Here is a 24,556-nt window from a genome sequence, read left to right on the forward strand (position 1 = left end):
ACCTGAGCTTTGGACTAAACTGTAGTCTCTTGTTCTTCCGGATGTGTGAGAGCCAAACACAATGTTCCAAAATGTTATCCTAGAGGCAATCTTGAATCAAGGCCCCAGAAAAAGAAAGTTTTCTCAAAGAGAAAACTCCAGGGTCCAACTAAGGGCAAAGCCACACCTCTGTTTGGGTAAAGTTTTTTGTTGTTGTTCTTTTGGTTTGGTTTGGTTTTTTGTTTGTTTGTTTTTTGCTGTTGTTTTATTCCTGAGGTACACTTCAGCTATATGAAGTAATAGGAACCCCTGCAGTAGCATCCTCTGCCCCACCCACCACCCCTGCTCTCCACTCCCATCTCTCCAGGTGCCTTCCTTTCTCATAACAGGCTTTTTGGCATCTCTACGTCTTATTTTAAACTTATTTAAATTTGTTTTTAAATGACTCATATTATTGTTGTTATTATTAATAATTTTGTATCTGTGTCTGTTTATGTGCATGTGAGTGCCCAAGGATGTCAGATCACCTGAAGGAAGTTGGAATTACAAGTGGCTATGAGTCATCTGATATAAGGCCTGGCAACCAAATGGGGGTCTTTGCAAGAGCAGCAGGTGCTCTTAGCTGTTGAGCCATCTTGAAAGGCACGGAAAAGAATACATGAGTGATCATCCTCCTGAGTCTGGCTTATCTGACCCAACCCAACCGCCTCACTCCCATTGCTTTCCCTTAAGGGACACGATTCCCTCTTCTTGATGGTCACTGTCTCTACAGTTCCTTCACACATTCATCCCTTGATAGACATTGTACTGGTCACTTTTCCATTGCTGAGACAATACATGGTAAGCAGAAGGAATTTACAGAAGGAAGAGTGTCAGAGAAATAAAAATGCGTCCCTGCCGAGAGGCCTCACCACAAGCCCCACAGTAGCAGCGGAAACCAGAAGCTGAAGGCAGGAGGCAGAAAGAGTGAGCTGGAAGTAAGTAGCCCAAGGCTTTAAAACTCCTAAAGTTATAAAGCATGTCCTTGGGTACACAGCTCTAAATGTGGGCTTCAAGTTTTGATGTACACTATTTGTTGAGAAAGCTTTTTTTCCCCATTGAGTGACCTTTTTTTTTTTTTTTTTTTGGTCAAAAAAAAAAAAAGCAACCATTTTGTTTAGGTCTAATGCTGGGGCTTCTCTCTTCTTGTGGCCTTGATCTACTCTTTTGCGACACATCTTAGCTATTGTGACATGTGTTACAGTGAGTAGTGAAGTTGGGCTTTTGGTTCTGTTGGTTTGTTTTGCTCTTGTCTTTCCCACTTGGGAGCCGCTGCCCTTTCTCCTCCCTGAGTTATTGCTGTGTTCATGTCCACCTCTGAGTCTGAAGGTTGTCTGTGGGGGAATAAGTTATTCTCTGTTTGTTAGGCTCTGCTAGCCAAGAACAAACCACAGACCGGGACCATCATAAAAAGCTCTGACTCCGCCATCCTCCAGGAGTCCAGGCTCCAAAGTCTACATCTTCACTCCACGAACCCTTCTGCCATGAGACCCCATCTGCTCCTCTCTGCTCTAGTCTTCCTCATGGGCCTCCTGCCTCGAGGTAAGCTGTTGGCTAATTAGAGGGGCATATTCACTTTAAAAGTCTCTTTGGAAGGTCAGAGATTAACTAACTTCACAGTTTCAGAAACCCAATATCCACAGCTCTGCTAAGATTATGTCAGGATGAAACAGACATCACTGCCATTTACCCAAATGTCAAGTGGGGTCATGTCCTGTTACATCCTTTCTTTGATTCCGTGGGAGACATGAGTTCTTTGTAGATGCTTAGGTCTTCTAGGACATTTTGCAGCGGTATTTAGGCAGCCTCATGAGGACATCTACTCTGTCAAAAGAGAGATGGAAACTCCCCAAGGAGATGTGATGTTCAATGAGGGTCCAAAGACCTGGGCATATTATGAGAAGAGACAAATATTCCAACACAAGGGAAAAGTCAGAGTCCTTGTTAGGCACTGGGAGGTTGGTATGGGAATGAGCTACAGCAGGAGGATCCCTACATTGACAGTGGGGATGGGATATATTACACACATTTACAGAACATCTTCTATGAAGACAAAATATATTACACACTTATAATACATCTCCTAACTAGAAAATCAGTTCCCTGGCTCTGGGTCAAAACATAAACCAACAAAAGCCAGGGCGACACACCTTTGTCATACAGGAAAAGTGCACCTCGAAATGAACCTGAGGAAAAGAACTGCAGATAAATACTAAGCAAAGACGCCAAGTTGTCACACCTTGGCGAGTAACAGGTTTCTGTATGGTGAGTGGCAACGTAGGGCAGGTGTGAGGAATGGGACTGAGTGCCAAATGGATTGTGTGGCTTTAGAAAAATATCATAATTCAATGTTCAAAGAATGAAGGGGAAGGAGCCAATAAACACAAGAAACAAAGGGACAAAGAGTAACAGAACAGAGACATTTTGTTGAAAGAACAGTATACCTCACAGTAATCTGGTACTATTGCTCAGGAAAGATTAGATCACATTTAAAATAGCTACTTCACAGATGATGGAGCTGATACCATGAGAAATTAGATTTATTACAACTGTGTGTAATGTACTCCACCTCTTGCGTATTTCGGGATCTTCCTGCTGCGGTTCATTGTATCGGTAATCTTACATTAATCCGACTCCTACTAAGTTATCATCACCAAGATACAAATATGCTATTGCTTATCTGATCTTAAGAAAAGAGTATTTCCTGGCTTTTCCTGTGTCATTTTGTAGAAAACACCTTAAAATCATGATCTGGAATCTTGGTCTTGAAATCGCCCCCTTTTCATTCTCTCTTAAATATATCCCCATCAATCATCCCCCAACCCTCCCACTCTGTTGTTGAAATTGCTTTTGCCTTGAACCATTCATAGAAAAGCTTTCTCTTTCTCCCTGCACACTCATTAACAGTCACCACGCTGTTGGCCCAACTGCCATCCATCCACCACTGTTAACTACCTGTTGGCTGATTTTCCCGTCAGCTCCTTCCCTCTTCAGAATCTTCCATATTCAGTCATTCTGTTCTGGGGTAGAAGCTTCACTGGCTTCTCAGCCTACCTCACTGATGGCTCCTTCTCAGCATCTGCCACTGCTTCTTCATCTTTTCTGGTGGTTCTTCTTGGGGAGAGGGAGCCCCGAGGCTTAGTTCCTAGCCCCCTTCTCTACTCTATTCCATTTTACTTTAAGGAACTTAAAGAGAGTCTCACGTCTTTCAATTCTCTGTCAGACTTTTCCATTAGCACTCCAGACTGGAGTATACTGTGCAATGATGTTTCCGTCTAGATGTCTGATTTCAAAACTAGTGTGTTTAATATAGGACTCACGATTGTCTCTCACTCCTTTATGAGGCGTTTCTGTACCTTAGTGCTGTTGTGCCAGGGGGACTCCTTGGATCTCCATTTATCTTTAGGAATTTTCCATTGCTGTACCACAAAGAGGTTCTGTTGGGGGTTCCTGTCTTTCACTCCATTTGGGGTATCGGGTACCCCTTATCCCGAGTGTGTTTTGGTTTCTGCTTTCATCAGAACTTACTAGTTTCTACTTGTATATTTGTAACTAAAGAGAGATTTTTTTTCTCAGTTCCTATGTTCCTTTTATAGGGGTGAATGATATGATCTAAGACTCCAAGTAAGTTTTATTTTATTTTAAGATTTATTTATTTTATATATGTGAGTACTCTGTCGCTGTCTTCAGACACCCCAGAAGAGGGCATCTGACGGTTGTGAGTCACCCTGTGGTTGCTAGGAATTGAATTCAGGACCTCTGGAAGAGCAGTCAGTGCTCTTAACCACTGAGCCATTTCTCCACCAAGTAAGTAATTCCAATTCGGGCCTCAAATATCCCCGCATACCTGCTACGTGTAGTCATCTCGCTTGCTGTACTCACAAGTTCCTGAAAGAGAGGATCAGACTGTGACTGAGACCCTGGGGATGCTTAAAACACAAGGAATCCCTTCATCTTCAGATGTTCATGTAAAACGTAGGACACTCTTCTCACACCTGCCAACAGTGCAGGAACAGAAGCCCTCACTAAGACAGTTATTAACTTAGACCCCAGATCTGGAGCCAAATTCTCTCAGTGAATATCAGTGTTGCAGGCAGCAGCTCAGTCACATAGACAGCCTTACTCAATGGAGGCACATTGATTCCACAATATGAACTAATCATATACATATATGTATAGTCATATACAACAACTTCATGTTGTATAACATTGTATGTATACATTAATTAAAAATCATAAAATAGGATTCTTAGCTTAGCATAGACTAGCACTACAACAGACTACCCCTACAATGTTTTCCCATGGAAATTTGATTCTGCCCCATCAAAGGGGAGAGAGAAAAAGAAGGTAAGAAAAGCAAGAACAGTAAATATGAACACAGCTGCTTTTAGCATCATCAGGGGAGATGAGGTAAGGCAACCACGACATCAGAGATGCAAATCTTTATCCTTACCATGGCCTGTAAGCCTGGTATGAGATGGATCCTATTTTTAATATTACATGACTTTTAAAAACATGTCCTATCCAATCATCCATCCATCCACCTATCCATCCATCCATCCATCCATCCACCCACCCATCCATCCATCTATTCATCCATCTATCCATCCATCCATCCATCCATCCATCCATCCATCCATCCATCCATCCATCTATTCATCCTTCCTTCCTTCCATCCATCCATCCATCTATTCATCCTTCCTTCCTTCCATCCATCCTTCCTTCCATCCATCCACTCATTCATCCATCCATCCACCTGTCCGTCTATCCATCCATCCATCCATCCATCCATCCATCCATCCATCCATCCATCCATCCAAGTCTTTTCTGAAGAAACTTAGTCCAGGGACTTAACCCTCAGTGTCAACTGTAGCCTTCCTTGGACATTTTCTTCTTGTTTTCATGACCTCAGAAAGCAATCTCTGCCGATCTTCTTGATTCATCCTCCAGGGCAGATCTGATTTCATCACTCTATGGTTTTGTTCAAAATGTTTGCCATTTTTTGAATCGCCTCATTATTCAAGCTGGTTTTTGTTGTTGTTGTTGTTTGGTTGGTTTGGTTTGGTTTGGCTTGGTTTTGGTACTGTTAGATCTCTATCGAATGTAATCTCTGTAAAAAAGGCATCCGGACTGTTCTATTATTATGAATAGAAAAGTTTTGTGAGTGAACAGCAGGAGTTTGACATTCTGTATAAAGGAGCGAGGTGATGAAGAAATCAGCATATTTAGAACATCTATTTTGTTTTGTTTCAGTCTGATATTTAACACAGTAACTTGTAAAGCTTTATCTAGACTTTTCACGTGTTTATAAAAAAAAATCTAAGGAGCAAGCTATGGATAAATGTGAATAAACTGTTGGTAGAAAGGGGAGAGAGGGTTACTGTGGGCAGGGTTATCATGCAGGAGCTGCCAGGGGTATCTGGGTCTGGATCTTTTTTCTCACAGAGAGGCACCCAGCCCAGGACCGTTCTGTCCTCATGTGTAAGGAAGCCCCCATGTTGACACTCACACCCTGGCCTGTCCCTCCCCTGGTTCCTTCTCTGCAGTTCGAAGTGGTTTAGGAGCGTCTGAGATGCTGTGCACCAGTCTGGAGGGCATCTGCAGAAGAAACATTTGCAAAGTCACAGAAGATGAAATCGGTGCTTGCCGGAGAAGATGGAAGTGCTGCAGGTACTGGTGGATTCTCCTGCCCATCCCGACCCCCATTGTCTTCTCAGACTATCAAGAACCCCTCAAGTCTAAGTTGAAGTAAGAACACATAAAAACAGGAAGGGCCGCACAGCCGGCTACAGCAGAACCTTCACTCCGAACACTCCAGCTCTCTAACCAGGTTCTATTCAGCTTGCCAATAAACATAAATATTGATTTCAAATATGCCCAGATATCATTTCTTTATGACATTTCAAAATTTAACTAATGGATTTAAAAATCAGAAAGCTTTCTTTGAGCTAGAACAAATGCTGCTCTTCCAGAGGACCTGAGTTTAGTTCCCAGCACACCCGTGTTGTCTGCCTGTCATCTCTCAATCCACCTCCAGGGGACCCAACACTCTCTTCTGACTCCACAGCGCCAGATATACACGTGGTCCACACATGTACCTGAGGTAAAATACAAACACCTATCAAATAAAAATAAAATCATCTTTAAAATGCTGTTTCCAGGTCTGGCAATTATGGCACATGTCTTTAATCCTAGCACTTGGGTGGCAGAAGAAGGTAGATTTCTGAGTTTGAGGCCACCCTGATCTACAGAGTAAGTTCCAGGACACCCAGGGTCACACAAAGAAACCCTGTCTCAAAAAAATAAATAAATAAAACAAACAAACAAAAAATAATACAAATTAAAAATTGTAATAGAAGCTCAACAGATTAACAACTATCAACAATAAAGATAAAACTATAAAACAGACAAATACTCACAGACAGAGCCAATAAATTAGAAGACAGGACACTGAGGGTTTTCAGATTATGTAAGAGTGGAGAGAATATTACTGGGAGAGGGGAGAGGGTAAAGGAGAGGGGGAGAGGAGACAGAGGGGAGGGGGAGAGGGGAGAGGAGAGGAGAAGGGGAGGGGGAGAGGAGAAAGGAGAGGAGAAGGGGGAGGGGAGAGGAGAAAGAAGAGGAGAAAGGGGAGGGGGAGAGGAGAAAGGAGAGGGGGAGGGGGAGATGGTAGAGGGGAGGAAAAGGGGAAAGATGAGAAATGGGAGAGGAGAGGGAAAGGGGGAGGGGGAGAGGAGAGAGAACTGGAGTAAGTGTTGAAAATAATTTGGAACAATACTTTAAGTTCATGAGAATTACTCAGAAACATATGAAAGCAAAGAAATAAATCAGAGGGGGTGACAGGAGGGAGGGAGGAACTCTGAAAGCGAATAAAAGAGGCTGAAAATCTTACAGCTTCTTTTGGGGGGTTTGAGATAGGTTTCTCTGTGTACTTTTGGCTGTCTGAAACTCAGTCTGCGGACCAGGAGGGCCTCAAACTCACAGAGATCCATTTGCTTTTGCCTCCCAAGTGCTGGGATTGAAAGTGTGCACCACCATTGCCTGGTGCAGCTTCATTAATCAATGGAAATGTTTGTTAAATACTTCAAAAGGGAAGATCTTAGTTGTTTTAGGGTTTCTATTGCTGTGGCCAAACAGCAAAATCAAAATACAAGTTGTGGAGGAAAGGGTTTATTTGGCTTATATTCCCGTAGCACTGTTCATCCTTGAAAGAAGTCAAGACAAGAACTCAAACAGGGCAGGGACTGGGAGGCAGGAGCTGATGCAGAAGCCATGGAGGGATGCTGCCTACTTGCTTGCTCCCCATGGATTGCTCAGCCTGCTTTCTTATAGAGCCCAGGACCATAGCCTAGGGATGGCACCACCCACAATGGGCTGTGCCTTCCACCGTTGATCACTAATCAAGAAAATGCCCTACAGCCAATCTTATGGAGGCATTTTCTCAGTTGAGGTTCCCTCCTTTTAGATAACTCTAGTTTGTGTCAAGTTGACATATGAGTAGGTAGCACATCAAATAACAATTTGTTGTCTTGCTCCTATGAACAAATGTCACAATCATTTACAGATTATGTCTGTCTTATACTTACCCAGACAATTTCCCCACACAAGATATAACCATTTTGGGCCAGTTGTGGTGGTGCCACTTTTAATCCCAGCACTTGGGAGGCAGGGCAGACGGACCTCTGCAAGTTCAAGCCTCCCTCCCTGGTCTACAAATTGAGTCCAGGAGACCAAGACTCTGTCACACAGAGAATCCCTGTCTCAGAAAACTAACTAACTAACTAACTAACTAACTAACTAACTAACTAACTAACTAACTAACTAACCATTTCCTGGTAAATCATGGCAAACTGCTATCCACCTTTCCTGACATGGAATCACACACTGACATGGAATCACACACTGACCACACTTCATCTTGCTCTGTCCACCACAAGGTCTCATTTACTGAGCTGAACGTAACAAGATCTCAGCTCTAGCCCAGAGTAGCCCAGAGTATCAGCCCAGAAGCAAATTTGTTGCTGGGAATTGAACTCGGGACCTCTGGAAGAGCAGCCAGTGCTCTTAACTGCTGAGCCACCTCTCCAGGCCCATCAGAAGGGCGTTTGTAAAGGACCATACATGTCACTTCATCTAGCCATGGGTAGTCAGCTAGACCTAGAACACTAGGAGTGAATCTGTGCTGAACCTGGGCCACTAGGAGACAGCCAGCAAGGTTGACTGCTGAGTGGTCTCTCCGGACCCCTGCTGTCATTCATTTTCCTGTTTGCTTATTTGTCTGTGGGCATTGCTTGCTTTTATGTCTGTGCATCATGTGACCCCAGGGCTTGCAGAGGCCAGAGGCCGATGGCTCCCCTGGAACTGGCGTTACAAGCCAAAGGTTGTGGGTGCCAAAAAGTTAAGCATGGGTCCTTTGGAAGAGCAGCCGTGCTTCCCCTGCACGGCATCTTCAAGCCCCTCCTCCTTCCCTCTCTTACACCCATTTTTTTCCCCACTCCCGGAAGCTTCACAGCACCATACCTGTGTCCTGCTGACATTCTCTGAAGTAAAACTCGGATTCTCTTACTCTCCGTATACATTATTAACGGCATATGAGCTTTTCACTCACTGATATTCAAGTCTCAGAAATATACCGACTTAAACAAAATCCACGAGGCCAGTGCTGCTACAATTTGGGTAAACGTTCAATGCCAATTTACATTAGTGACAAGAATGAAAGGCCGACAGTGTCAAGTATCAGAATTTATTTGGTCAAAAGAATTGCCTCTCAAGTGCGACGAACCAAAACCCCTACAACGTGTGCTATGCAGAAAACCCAAGAGAAAATTTTTACAGGAAATATTTATAAAAGTGGTTTTGCCTGTGAGTTTTCTACCCTGCTCAAAGCCGATGAGTTCCAGCAGAGGGCGCTACAGACTTCTCCGGAGAATCGGAGAATCCAGGCGCTTCCTATGACCCCGGGCAGTTTCTTCTGCTTCCAAATGGTCGTTCTCAGGGACTCTGGGGGCAGAGGGTCTGATGCTGGGGAGGGCGGTGTGGGGACGGCAGACAAGGACACAGCCGATGAGTGAAGACTGTGCAAATCCACTTCCTGCTCCAAGGCATCCTCGGACTTTGCCTTGTGTCCACAGTACCTGGGGTCAGCGAGTAGACTGAGAGATGGTAAAAAGCTAGAAGCCTCTGCCCTAGACCACTCTCCTTCCTTAGTTCTTTGTTTCCTGCCCAGAGCAGACAGGAGTCAGGCAGAATTGCCATAAGGGAAATTCTCCTGTTAGGACGGTTCTTCCCCTAACCCCCTCTGAACCATGAACCACGAGACTATGTTGGCTGGTAGAATGAGATCAACTATCCTGAGGTTCAGGGCAGGCTCCAGTGAGTTTCTTTTGGTTCTCTCGAGCATCTGCAGCTTCCATGCGGGATCCTGATGCGTGCTCTGCCGGACTTTCCAAACTTGGTATTCAGGGGCCAAGAGCCCTTTGGGGATTTTACTTTGCCTACGGGGCATTCTGAGGTCAGTGTGCTGAGTGTATAAGAGCACATGGACAGGGGTCACCTCACACCTGGTGACCTTCCAACCACTCACCGTACACCACTGACCATTACCAGCTTAGACACAACAGACAGACTGCCCTTTAGGACAAGTCACACTGACGTGGACCATCACAGCCTGGAGGGCATACACAAACGATCCTCTATTAGGCTGAGACATGTATCCAGGTCAAGGGACTTGGGGTAGCTCAGTTCCCTGTCTACTTTGTCACCTGTGAAGTCTGAGAGTCCCTTCAACACCAGCAGGAGAACCTTCAAAGCAGTTCACACAGTCAGGGTCTTGGGAGCCTGCATGTTTCCCTGACAACTGCCACAGTGCTGGGTCTGTGTAGTGTGGTCCCCCAGCCCAGGCTCTTCCACCTTCACTAATCCTCCAAGGCTTCCCTCACACGATGAGCCATCTTTATATCCAGAGGGACGTAGAGGAAGGGGTCAAAGGTTTCCTGAGGCACCTGGCAGAGGAGATACTTGATCTAAGATCTCCAGAAGCCTCCAAGCATCAATTAATGGTCCAGCCCCAGTGCTTGCTCCCTGACAGGCAGGAAGTATGCCTGACATTCAGGTTGAACATCAGAAACTCGTGTGCACCTTCCTGCTTGTGCTCGTGAAAGGCAGAAGTCAACCTGAGTGTGTGCCGAGTGGCCTCCCTGGAGTGGAGGAGACTCTGGGTCTTGTGAGCATAGCACATATCATGTGACCTCCCTGGGGACAGTGGCTCTGAGAGAGCTCCCGAGACAGCACACAGTTTACAAAAGGTAGTGTGTGTCCTACAGAACCAAACATTTGCGCAAGATTTAGTCTTTTGCTTAGAAATGAACAAGCATGGGCTGGAGAGATGGCTCAGTGGTTAGAGCACTGGCTGCTCTTCCAGAGGTCCTGAGTTCAATTCCCAGCAACCACATGATGGCTCACAACCATCTGTAATTGGATCTGGTGCCCTCTTCTAGTGTGTCTGAATACAGCAACAGTGTACTCATACATAACAAATAAATAAATCTTTTTTAAAAAGTTTAAAAATAAACATGCCATCTCATCAGCATGTCTTCAGTAAATGGTTATATATGTTATATATTGAATATAAAGGCTATATGGTGGATACAAATGGTTTTACACACACACACACACACACACACACACACACACACAAATTGCTTAAAAATAAATTTCTTTTTTAAAAAATGTCCTGGTTGGCTTTGGTCAACTTGACACAAGCTAGAATCATCTTGAAAGAGAAACCTCAACTGAAAGAATGATGCCACCGTATTTCCTGTGCATGTTTTTCTGTGTTTCTGTAGGTGTTTTATCGAATAATGATTGGTATGGGAGGCCTAGCCCACCAGGGGCGGTGTCATCCCGAAGAAGGTGATTCTGCATAGCCTGAAAATGTTGAGCAAGCCAGAATTGAAGGAGTTGTGGAGACAAGTTGAAGCTTATTATCTATAAATGCTTTACTTGAACACCTATGTTTTATACCTTTATACCTGGGGTCATGTATAGATTTCTTATGCCAAAAGGCTCCTGAGTGGGCAAGTTTAAGAAGCCCTGCCCTAAGTGACAGCTCCTCCTCATAGAGCCTGTAGACACTGAATTCCCTAACCCTATCCCGTTCTCTTCTCTTTTACCCCATCTCTCACTCTATCATGTGTTGTGGGTCCTCTATCTAGACCAGATTTCTTCTTTGAACTTCAAGTCCAGATTGCACATCTCTCAAACTCAGCATGACCAATCTTGGCCTTTTATCATCTCTGTGATCCGCTCCCTCTCTAACTAGCCCCTAGTGGTACCTGGCACCATCCCCATGTGGGGTGCACACCTTATTCATCCTTGACACCTCCCCTCTGGCCCCGCCCACACCATCAACAATACCTTCCGGGTCCTTCTGAAACTTGCCTTCTACCTGTCCCCTTCCTTCAGCTCTGATGGTACCACTTGGCCACCGTGGAGCTCATGAAGCCGACTGTCACCAGAGGCTTCTTTTATCAAAGGCAGTAGAGGGACCTCAGCCATGCACATCCGCTTTGCTGATTCAGTCTGCCTTTGGCTTCATACACGTTGACAGTATTTGCCTGCAGTGGTGCTTCCTTGCTTATTTGGCCCTGCCTTCTGATTGGTTCACCAAGTGCTACTCCCTGGTCAACCCCTCCATTTGCATGCCCACTCCCATCCCGACCTTCCACCTGCTCATCTTTGCCTCTCTCATGTGACTTGGCTGAAATGTCACTGTTACATGAGCCATCCTGCCCCACCCCCACGTGTTCATAGTGGCTCTCACTATTGGAGCTTGGCCACTGTCTCTGGGGGAGGTGGAGGTTGGCTCTCTGGTGCCTGGTGATGCCAGGTGGATACTGTGTATCAATGAGCCATCTTGCTGGCCCTTGGTACATATTTGTGGATCGAATGACACTGCATAAGGAAGCGTTGAAGCTTGGGATAAGACAGAAGAACCCCAACTCTTCCTCTACCACTCCAAGCCTATGTCCATCTGTCAAGCTGAAAGCATTTGGACAGACTCTGCTGAGACTCCTCGGGTTTTTCTCAGAGATCTTTGAAATCACCCAAGTATAATTTGAAAGTTGGCATGTGGGTGCCTGAGCTCACCAGATGGTGTTAGCCTGTGCAGCAGTCTGTCTTTCTGTCAGTCTTTCTGTCCCTGGAACGGAATGGCAACGGTGTTCCCTAGTGGAAAGCACAGTGGGTGGAACATTTAACCCATCAGCCAATCACTAAAGTGGCCTTAAAAATTAACTTACAAATTTTGAGTTTTTACTTAAACATTTTAATTGTATTATGTGTGTGTGTGTGTGTGTGTGTGTGTGTGTGTGTGTGTGTGAACAAGTACATGCATAGAGGTCAGAGAACAGTCTTTAGGAGTTTGTCTTCTTTGCCCATTGTGGGATGCAAGGATCAAACTCAGGTTGTCGGGGTTTGTAAGGCCTCTCCACCCACTGAGCCATCCTGCTCAATCTTAACTTTAATACAAGATGGCTTCAAAGATTTCAGTTTTAAGAATAAAAAAATTCAAGTCACTTTACTTGTTTGCTTATTAATTAATTTATCTGTGTGTACCTGGTGCATGCACCAGAACTTATGTGTGAAAGGCACTTTGTGGGTCTCAGGAATAGAACTCAGGTCCTTAGGCAAGCGGTTTTACCCTCTGGTTCATCTTGCCGGTCTTTTACATGCATGTACTTCACTTTGCTATGCTGAGGACTGAACTCAGGGCTTTTTGCAAGTTAGTCAAGTGATCTCCACCACTGAGCTACCCCCAGGTCCCTGTAGGTACCTTAAGGAAAACATTAGTTTTCCTTTGCTAAATCTAAAAGCCATGTCTTAGCTATGGTCACAAGTGCTGTAATGAAACACTGAGCAAAGCAGTTTGTGGAGGAGGGGTTCACCTGGCTTGTACTTCCCTGACTGTTCATCATCCAAAGAAGACAGGACAGTAACTCAAATGGAACTGGGACCAGGAGGCAGGAGATGATGTGGAGGCCGTGGATGGGTGCGGCTTACTGGCTTGCTCCCCATGGCTTACTCAGCCTGCTTTCTAACTGAACCACCAGCCCAGGGATAACACCACATACAGAAACGAGCTGGGCCCTTCCCCACAATCGCTAATTTAGCAAACGCCCTACAATCAGAACTTATGGGGACACTTTCTCAATTGAGGTTCCCTCCTTTTAGATAACTGTAGTTTGTGTCAGGTTGACATAAAACCGGCCAACACTGCAATTTGTATCTTTTCATCAGACAGTTACCTTTAATGCTGTTGCAGTTGCTCATACCAGAGACGTCGAATAGTCTCAGCATCTGTAGAGGCTGCTATGTAATGATGCTTTAAGAACAAGGCATCTCTTCCCAGAGCATGTTTTACATCCTTTCTTAATTAGTTTACTGAGAGATATTTACTCTAAGTCATGTACCCATGTAATAAAAGTCCCTGGTGCTGTATTTAGTAGACTGTGTCCAATATAAATACCACTCCCAAATGTCCTGTAATGAGCCTCCACTGACATAACTCCTTCTCGGGCGGAATTGTGTACATCGGATACTGACGAGCACTCTTTATAACATATGCAATCCTGATGAGCTAATTTCTTGTTACAGAGGAGGATTAATCTTGGGTAAATTTTCCAATACCTGACAGTGCCTTCCCCCTCCCAGGCCTGCCCTCCCCTGGGAGTCTACACCCTTGTTATTGCTCTACCCCCAACTCCCATCAAACTGCCTATCCCCAATATCAGCGAAGCATCTCAGTAGAAAGTTCTTTATTGACCCATGCTGAAACGTGCTACCAAACTACCCATTACCATCCCCAGCCTCGGCTGGGCCTCTGTCTTTTCAGAGAAATGTTCTTATTTTGAACATTGGTTGACTCTCCTTGGAGGACTCCTGAGAACATATGTGTGCAGAAGCCAGGGCTGGAGAGATGGCTCATGGTTAAGAGCACCGACTGATCTTCCAGAGGTTCTGAGTTCAATTCTCAGCAGCAACATGGTGGCTCACAACCATCTGTAATGAGATCTGATGCCCTCTTCTAGTGTGTCTGAAGACAACTACAGTGTACTCATATAAATAAAATAAACAAATCTTTAGAAACAAAAACAAACAAATCAAAAAACCCAGAAATCTACTAAGCAGACTATCAGTGTGAGGTAACCAGGCGGCGTTGGAGAACAAGGCAGAGCTGGTATCCAGGAGGGCCAGCCCAGCATGAAAGGGCTGTTGATAACTGGTTGACCTCTGCTTCTCTAGAACTGTGTCCACTAACTCTTATCAACTGCTTATCTCTTTCATCCCAGGCAGAGGGTCAGCTGCAGCTGTTGTCATGCTCGCCCAGTGTGTCACTTCTACACTTAGGGGATGCTCCACTAACCAGTTCAGATCAGGCTCCAAGCCCAGACTCACTCCATTCTGCCTTTGTGGGTCAAGGCTACGAGGCCACACGGGACAGACACAACTCCCCATTCCAGGGTTAACAGCCAAGCATGTGTCTGTTGCTATAAACCGGGTGAGGATAGAGGATTGGGAACCTCTCTAGAAGTGGGGTTGAAGAATTCATCAGGGAACTCAGAGTGTTGAAGAATTCTGGGAACAAGAAGGTGACACCGATTCATATGTCAGTGGCAGGCCTGTGCGTAGATGAGAATTGGGCTGGGAGTAGTTGGCACCATGCTCATGAAGGGAACAAAATAGACTGCCACTCTCTTAGCACTGCCTGAGACTCAGCTGGTGACTTACCACCTCTTGTCCATTCTGTGGGAACTTGGATGGGTGACAGAACCTCTCTGAAATTCCATATGACAATTATTATTATATAGACACGCATATCCATATTCTTTTATCTTATTTTGAAAGCTTATTCTGTGTTTCCCTTCTGGCCTTCAAAGTCTCCGAAAGTGGAGGCTGTTCAGTCACATGAGGTAAACAGCAGGTGCTCCTTGTCTTCGAGGAGGGGCAGTTCCTGCTGCAGGCGGTGAGAGTCATTGAGTCTGCCTTGCTGGGAGGCAATGCCAGAGAAACATGCCATCCGAGGCTGCTGTGCAGTTCAGTTAAAGAACACCCTGGTTCCATCTCTAGCATCAAACTCTCATCGCTAACAATTCAAGGGAGACACATGCTGCCCTGGCTCTGAAGGATGAGCCTCCCGTTTTTGGACTTTGGATTTAAATTTTTTAATTAAAAAGTTGCTTATTGAGATAGGATTTCATTACAGGCCCCAGGCTGGCTTGGGACCCCAGGACCCACATGCCTCAATGTCATGAAGACTGAGATTACATGTATGAACCAATTGCTTGATCTGCATTTGGGGAAAGAAGGGCTTCAAAAGATTCAGGAGGCCTCTTGCCAGCAGCATTGCTGTTGCTTTGTGTGCTAGACGGCCCTCATGGGGTGTCTGGTAGGACGGACGGCCTAGAGAACGGGATTCTGTAAGCATTTGGACTAAGACAGGCATGTGTCCACAGAGCAGGCAGGGGGCTAAGTGGGAACAACCCCATGGAAGGAAACCATGAACCGGCACTTCTCTGGGGCCTGTTCTCATAGAGCGGGGAGAGGGATGCCCAGGAGGGAGAGCCAGCCCTTCCTGTCAGCCTTCATTGCCTTTTCCAAGGTGTCACTTATGATGCACCATCAGAACAGGCTGAGCAGGCAGCACAAGTCCCTTGTCATTCTCCCTGAAGCAGCTACAGAGCAACCAGCCAGCAGCAAACATGAAAACGCACAGAAATCTTACAGCCATCAGTGGCCAAGGCTGAAGGCCCACAGGAATGAAGGACACAGAGCCCCAGAGCTAACCTGCACCCGGGGAGCTAAGTGCTCTGTCCAGGGCAGTCACAGCTAAAAATCTCAGATGAGGAACCAGCAATGAACGGCAACTGATTTGTCCAGTGAAATTCCCAGGCCTTGTAGAACATTTATACACATTTTTATTTCAGCACCCATGTGGTATTCTGGCTGGCTATGAGCCTCCTTCTGTAAGTAAAGAACTTGGGCTAAGGTGCTTGCTATGTTAGGGCTGAAGGTATAGCTTGGTGGTAGGGCACTTGGTTAGTGTGCACACATCCCTGGCTTTAATCAACAACACTCAAAACAAAACAAAACAAAACAAAACCAAGCTGTGTCGGTTGCCTATGTTGATTCTGTTTCCGTGTCTCAGAGCCGGAGTTCAAATGAGTCACTGGCTCCGCCTCCCACACAGGGCTAAGTACGGATCCAGTAAGAGGTGCATAGAGCTGTGGTTGGGGAAGGGTTTGATGAAGATATCCCACATAGGCCTGGGTGCTCCAGAGTCTCTCACTCTCTGCAGACTGTCCGTTTGTGGGCCTCTGTGTTAGCTCCTCCCATCTACTGCAAGAAGCAGCTTCTCTGTGAGGCTTGCATGATGCCCCAATCTACAGGTATCTCAGACTGTCCATAGCTCATTTCTCTCACCAGGTTCCTTTGGTGACAGTATTAGGTTTTCCCCTAGGGCAAGGCTTATCTAGCCTTGGGGTTTGGGGGACTTTAGTGGTGTCAGGTATAAGTCCTCTCAGAAGACGTGAGCCTACGTAACATCTGTGCCACCACTGCCCCGCATACTTTGCAGGCAGGTCGCTGCTGTAGGTCACAGGGTTTGTAGTTGAGTAATGATGCTTACCTTTGTCCTGCAGTAGTGCGAAGAGTAACTTACAGTCCCATAAACACTGGTCAGTAGGGATGAAGCTGCTAGTTGGGGATTTGCTTCACCTCTCCGTGTTCAATGACGTAAGTGTTGTCTTCAGAGGTCGGGCCTTGTTACCAGGTTGTACAGAGCAACCAATACCTTAGCAATAGCTTATGATGTTTAGGGGGTGGACATACATGATATAGTTATATCCATCGACTGTATATTCAATTAATGTACATATTCATATAATGTCCTATTGACATTCACGTATTAGACATTCAATTAATATATTTGTGTTCAATGAATTCACATTTCACGACTTGAATATGCATTCATCTATCAGGATATTCCTGTCATCAGTTCTGCTCCTCTAGAGATCGACTACTAGAGGAGGCTTCGACAACAGCAGGACTCCGCATGGCTTTTCAAAAGACCTTTAGTGTTTGCTGTCCTTCCCCACGTTCCCTCCCCTAACCTCCCATCCACCCCCACTCAATTCCATTCTAGTCTCTCTATTATCTTTTTATAGCATTGTCCTCTATTTCCTTACCCTGAAAGAGCTCCCCCTACTGCCTCTGGTCTCTTATTCAGCATCTAACCTCTGTGGCAACTTGGACTGAAACACATAATTAAGCTTAAAAGTGAACATGAAAGAGAAAACATGTAACACTCGTCTTTTGAGTCTGGGTTACATCCTCATGGTGACTCTGTTTTTTTTCAGTTTCATTGTGTAAATTTTATTGTGTAAACACTTTCACGCTCCATTCATCAGCTGACACATACTTAGTTTGTCTCAAACTTCGGGCTACAGTGAGCAGGGCAGCTGCGGACAGGGATGAGCAAGTGTCTGTCCTTCACGTCCACATCCAACCCAAGAGTGTCGGAGCTGGACTTTTCAGTTTTCTGAGGAACCTCCAGAGGAGCTTGACAAGTTTGCACTCCCACCGGAAATGAATTGTGGGGGCAGACAGCATGTGACTTGGGGAGCCAGCCCAGAGCAAGAGTGTGGTCAAGTAATGTTCAACCCTGAAAATCTAATCTGCAGACTGGCAGGATTGCTCCGTTCCTGTTCTGGCCCTGCATGTTTGGTCGCATTACAGGTTTAACTTCCCTCTCCCTATAAGGACATGTTCAACAAGCACCTGGAATCCCTCTTCATGCAAATCAAACATTCCCAGCACCTTGGCACCAGACAATAATGTACACTCACCTCAGAAAACCCCTCCCCACTCCCAAGGGTTGTACGGCTCTTGTTACCGCCCTATGAAAAGGAACGGTTTCACTGAAAACCATCTCGGAGAAGGCTCCCCCACCCCCGGCACTTAAGCCCAGCGAGATCTTGTGAACCCAGATAAGCTTCGTGCCTGGTTACCCTGAAATTAGAAGCGAAGCCGGCTGGCAGTGATGTTCTTACACTGCATCCTTCTCAGCAGGAATTATCATTTATCTTATTGATCTTGGCCATTCTGACTGGGATAAAATGAAACCTCAAAATTGTTTTAATTTACTTTTCCCTGATGGTTAAAGATGGTGAACTTTTTTTTAAGTGTTTTTGAGGGCCGAAGAAGTAGTGAACAGCATTCATTGCTCTTTTGAAAGATAAGAGTTTGATTCCCAGCACTGTCTGGCAGCTCACCACTGTCTGATGTTGTCTCGTGGTATACAGATGTGCACGCGCACAAAGTCCTCGTACACATGAAATACACATAAATAAATCTTTTAAAGAAGGTGTTTCTTACCCATTTGTATTTCATCTTTTTTGAGAACTCTATGTTTAGTTCTGTACCCCATTTTTACTGGGGTTGTTTTCTTAATGTTCATGTTTTTAAAGTTTTTTAAATCTATTCTAGATACTAATCCTCTATTAGAGGTGGAACTGGTGAAGTTCTTGTCCGATCCTTTAGCCACTTTGCTCAAATGACAGCGTCCTTTGCTATATACTTTTCAGTCTCATGAGTTCCCATTTATTAATTGTTGATTTCAATGTTTTGTTTTATTGATTTTTTTGTATTGCTGTATTTTAATTGCTATTTATTCTATTTTGATTTCAGCCCCAAATTTGATTACCTCAGGTATCATTTCTTCTTGTTTTTCTAGAGTATTTAGGTGTGCTACTAAGTTAGTAATAGGCTATTTTTCCGATTTTTGATGTAAGCATTTACAGCTATAAATTGCCTCTTAGAATAGCCAAGACACAAGCTGAAGCACAAGATAAGGGCTTCAAAATATCGATTATAAAAATGTTCGTCAAAAATGAGCACTTTCAGACAGACTTTGATTGTACATGTTTTTGTTCTTTAAGCCAGTCTGTGTAACCATCACCAAATGTAGACTGATTTAGGTAGAGGTTTTGTGTTACTGGACTGGACTTCAGCCTCAGAGATTTTAACATATTAATTATGCAATTTTTCTATTTCCTTCCCTCCCTCTCTTGTCTTTTTCAGATCCTGACCAGAACCAAAGTCTGCTTCTCCTGATACTCTGGGCCTTACCCTCCTCTGAAGCCTCCTCCCCTACCATGTAGCCACCTCTGTACCAGTGACTCTAACATGGTCTTTTCCTTCTTCCCCCATTCTCCTCTGGACAGCATCTAAGATTTACAGCTCGCCTGCCCTGGGCTTCTCCTTTAAGCTCTAATAAATCGTCCTAAGTTTATAACAGACATTGCTCTTGTCACCCTAAGCTGTCCTACATTTGCTCGCTGACCCTTCCCTCTCATATCAGGCAGGCTATGTCTCAACTTCCAATCTGAAAGGCTGTATTTCTTTAATTGTCCCAGAGAACAGGCAGCACACAAGTTACTGGGCCACCAGAGCTGGGCTTCTTGTAGGGCATGGTCAGCCATCAGGGTAGGACAACAGCCTGAATATAGTTGAGGTTTCATGGGGGAGGTGGGAGGAGCTTGATGAGGTTTCCTGGGGAGGTGGGAGGAGCTTGATGAGGTTTCATGGAGAAAGTGGGAGGGGTTTAATGACTAGGGGCAGGAGCAAATTCCCATGTTAGTTGCCTGCCTGTTCAATGCTAGCCTTTCCTCTGAGGTCCCATTCCTCTGGTCTCTGAGGAACAGCAAGCTGGGCAAATGCCCACCCCCATCTCCACGAACAGCAAAGAACAAGCACAGGGGTTGCTGAGGGACCGGCAAACAAGTTGCCAGTGTCTTAGAACCCGCTCTCATTGCTTACCCTTGCACCCTCCAGTGGAGATAGGACCCAATTCTGGATCTAAGTCTAACTTTGATGGGTAAAGATGTTTCAGGAAGAACGTGGAATCAAGAAGCATGTACCAGACAGAGCCCTTGCCAAGCTGCGCAGGGGTTTGCCTAATGCACTTGATTCCAGCCCCCTCCCCCACCCCATACCTTGGGGAACTTTGTCATTTGCTCTAAGCTATGGATCCAGACTTGAGTGAACCTGGCTAGCCTCTTCCTTCAGTACCTTCTGGCAGGTTCAACACTTCAGGTGTGTTGTAGCCGTTCATGGCTGAGCCACTTACGTTTCATCTAAAAATAACTGTGCAGCAGTCATAGGCCTGAATCTCTCTGAAATGACCTAAAACCAGTTTAACAAGGGCTGACCAGCTTTTGCCTCCCATGGAGTGGGGGCCTAACAGGGAAGAGAGAACTGCATCCTCAAAAGCAGGTTTGCCCCCCACCCCCAGTCTGCCTTGTGCACTGCTGAGCAGGTACCGGTGTGTCAGTGTCCTGGTGGGCACGGTTATTTTTAAGGCAGAATGACTGCACATGGCCTGACATGACGGAGGCAGGCCTAAGCCATCTGGGTCACCTTAATGCCACCCAGGACTTGGGAAACTATGGGTGCACAGAGATGAGACAGCTGGAATTATCTGGAAGCAGGAAGAAGGCTGTATGAACAGTGCTGGAAGACAGCACAGCTCTCCTCTGGATCTGCCGCCAACTATGACCTCATATAACGGTGACCTCAGGCAGCTTGTGGGTGGGGGACACTATCGTCACAGCTTCGGGGAGCCAGGCTCTCACACGTACTGCAGGTGTGTTGACAGCCAAGGCATGTTAGCAAATTTAATGCCTGAACAGACAAGACACTCTAAGATTTCCCCCAAGGGATAAAGATGGAAAATGAAGCTGTTCATCACAGCACTGGTGAAGGAAGATAGAATTATAACCCTGGTGTTCCAGCCTGTGTTTGTCCTAACCCTCCCTCCACTGGTAAATGTTCGCGGCAAAAACTCATCAAATGAAGACATCTGGGATCATTTTATTTTGAGGGGGTAGGGTCAACAGATAGCTCAGGCAGGTCACAGACCAATGAGCCGTCTGTAGACTTCTGAGTGTTCAGATTGTAGGTGAGAGCTGCCCGTTCCAGATAACAGGTTCTTTTCCTTGCCCATTCTCCCTGCCTTCCTCTGGATTTTGAGATAGGTGGGTTCTAACCGTTCACACAGGTCCTAGGATCTATGGCCCAACAGCATTCGTCTAGGATAAAGTATACATCAGTGCTGCCTATATCCCAGTGAACTGGTGGTGTGACTTTTCCTGGGGAGAGACCTCTGTTTCCTTAGATGGGGCACCGACTGACAGTTCCAAGAAATAATCTCACCTACACGAACAATGTCAGCTCAGTGAACCAGTGAGTCTGTTTGGAGGCATGCACCAGGGCATGGGTGATTCAAACAACAGCAACACCACCAAAACCCCACTCTAGCCCCTGGAGTTCCCTGACTGCCTGCAGGCAGCTCAGCTCCAGGAATCTCTCTTGCTAGTAATTGCTGCTACTTTTATAACCCTGGGGCCAAGTCTTGCAAATCTCCTAAAGCAGGGAGATTCTTCCTTGCCTGGAGACTTGCATGAAGGGAGAATGGGAGAAAAAGGTTCCCTAACACCAGCTCAGGGGCTTGTTAGACATATTGATAGCTCCCTGTGATCCACACGAGGAGGACACTCTTGACCATTTGGGAGACAAGGTACAGAGATCTATCCCTCTCGGCAGAAATCAGAGGTGTGATTATCTACATGAGACCCTCACAAGATTGGCTCCATTAACATCCCCTCATGGGGAAGGGGTTCCAAGTGTCTTCTGGCCCCCAGGATATATGAAGTAGTGGTCACTGGGGTGGAGGAGGGCATCTGTGGCACAGTTGTCAGTAAGCTCTCTGGGTTACCACTAAACTTGCTGCTTCACTGGGTTCGGTGGGCTCCTTTCTCTGGTTTGCCATTACCCTTTTTATCTGGGGTGTGCAGAAATAGATTTTCTAGGGAAAGTCACCTGTCACTGAAACTGGGAGGTAGGGTTGGGCCCAGGAGTTTCTTCTCAATTCTTCCTCTGTGGGAGATACTCGGTCCCTCTTGCCCAGGTCCCCAGCTCCTGACACTGCACATCCTGAAATCGCCAACATTAACTCACGTATGTACATTCCACATCTTCTAAATTCTCTGCTGGGATCTGATGCCTGAGTAATTGGCCATGCTGGCCGTGTGCTGTTCCCATGCGAGACTCTGACAGAGCACCGAGGCACCGGGGTTTTTCATGTTTAAATCTCTCATTTATTTGGCTTTCTAAGATATCCTAAGTATAAGGCTATTAGCGCTGTCAGTCTGAGGGGACACCCGAGGCCACAGGCTAATCACTGGGCAGCTGCTTCTGTGCCCAGGCAGAAGGCTGCACTCTGCCTGGTTGTGCCTGTCTGTGACTATAAACTTACAGGGGCAACTTAAATGAGGCCTAGTTGTAAAGCTTCAAGCACCTGGTCTTTGGGGGAGACAAATACAAACCCCAAAACAAAAAACCCTCTCTACATTTCAGCTTCTCTCGGTAACGTGAGAGTTGGAGTGAAGCCAGCCACTGCATTTAGAATCTGATTGCACAACTTCTTGGTTTTCAAGCTAAACTGAACATACCTTGCTCTTCCATGTAGTTGGAGACATTCAGATGTTGACCAACTGCCAGGGAACACTGAGGAGGGGGCATCCCTGGATAGACCTGTTTGGAGGGTATGTGCCAGATGAACAGCCACGGGGGGAGGGGCTGGGGAGAGGACACAGCCCAAACCGTGTATCTATGGCTTTGTTTCTTGTGTGAGGAAAACGTGGGTTTCCTGCTGTGTTGGGCATGGGTGGTACCATGAGGCAGGACAGGCAGGACCTTGGAGCACTAGGAAGCACCCTTCCCTAGCTCTTTTTCCCAGGAAGCCTTTCTTTCTTTGTACTTATTTCTTCTCTATAAAATGGACCTCTAGAGCTTTCAACAAGGTTCCTGACTCTATCTTAAGAATCAACGAGATTTCTAACTCTGTCTACTTTAAGGGCCAATCAGATTCCTGACTCTTTTTCCTCAAGTTCTGGGGTCTTCACTTGGAAACTCTCCCGTGCATGGAGAACGCACCCTACATTAAAGAGAAACTCATGGCTGCAGCCCATGGCTGAGTGCTGACCTCAGGCTGGTCAACAGTGGCTTACCTAAGATGGCAACTCCTCTCAAGGTCTGTGTAGCCGGGTGGCGAGCGAACAGCCTGGAAACTTCCCCATCCCTCCCAGATGGGCCGAAGCCACAAGGGTAGAGAAAGTAAGAGCTGCTAGTTTTATATAATCACGCTGGACAACGAAGAGACCGAGATGGTAGGCAAGTGTTTGACCCTTTATTCTAAGCCACAGAGGCCACTGCTCAGGAGTACATTGGAAATGGCTACACACACAGACACACACACACACACACACACACACACACACACACACACACGCACTCACACACACATACACACACATACATACACACACACATACACATACATACACATACACACATACACACACACACACACACACACACACACACACGAGGCTGGAGGGCAGCCAGTGGGAAACAGGAGAGGAGCATTCGCAGCACTATGCAGCACTTGCACAGGACAGCCAGTCATCTTGGCATCACAGCGTGGGGTGGAGTCCAGGGGCACAGGGCACAGCAGCTGCAGAGGGCGTGGCTAAAACCACCACAGAGAAACCCCTTCCAGCTTCTAGCTTCAGGCTTACTGCACAATTAGCTGAGTCCCTGCCTAGTCTAATTCCTGATTTTTCTGAAAAAAGATGCTCATAAAGTAAGAAGCATGTGGCAGCCACATCCAGATGTGGGCCCCAGGTGGCAGCTGTGCAAAGCACCTGGCTACAGTGAAGCAATGGGCAGGTACCACTGCGGGGCGGACACCTTCCCACTGTCCAGTTAGGAAGTTTTACACTTGTGTGAGAATCTTCTCTCCAAATGACAATACCTTGAAAAAGCCACTTAAGATACAAGACAAGTGCCATGAGCCAGAAGCACACCCAGAACAATGGTAATTGTAAGTGGTTTGGTCCATACTTCACACCGACATAGGCCATGAACAAAAAGCATCTAAAAGATAAAAACTATACAGAAGTAAAGACCTCAAACTGCTCTCCCTTAAAAAAAAAAATCACTTTCTTATGCATTTCAAAGAACCAAGAGAGAGACAGAAACAAAATAAAACAAAACAAAAACAAAAAAAAAACAAAAATAAAACAATATATTTAAATGAGATTTGAAATATTCCCTTTGAACCAATCTTAATTTCCTAAACACTATGTCTCCCCAGTCAGATAATCTCAACCCCTGAAGGAGAACACTTTGAGGTATCTTTAAAATTAGATGGTACCAACAATTTCACTATCTTTTTCTAAAACCACACCTACTAAGCCTGTGATGGTTTCTAAATGCTCGACTCAGGGAGTGGCACTGTTAGAAGGCATGGCCCTGTTGGAGTGGGTGTGTCACTGTGTGTGTGGGCTTTAAGACCCTCATCCTAGCTGCCGGGAAGCCAGTCTTCTGCTAACAGCCTTCAGATGAAGATGTAGAACTC

The 24,556-nt window shown here is 45.8% G+C and overlaps 1 protein-coding gene across 1 annotated transcript; it reads left to right on the plus strand.

The window, feature by feature from the left end:
- Positions 1-1,502: 1,502 nt before the first annotated feature.
- Positions 1,503-5,770, plus strand: LOC308427795 (beta-defensin 109-like; the record flags this gene model as incomplete). Its single annotated transcript, XM_080926013.1, has 2 exons — positions 1,503-1,560; positions 5,565-5,770. The coding sequence occupies 2 exons, from the start codon at positions 1,503-1,505 to the stop codon at positions 5,768-5,770; spliced, it is 264 nt and encodes an 87-aa protein (XP_080782139.1).
- Positions 5,771-24,556: the final 18,786 nt, after the last annotated feature.

This window comes from Micromys minutus, assembly GCF_963924665.1.
Source record: "Micromys minutus genome assembly, chromosome: 12".
NCBI classification, from domain to species: domain Eukaryota; kingdom Metazoa; phylum Chordata; class Mammalia; order Rodentia; family Muridae; genus Micromys; species Micromys minutus.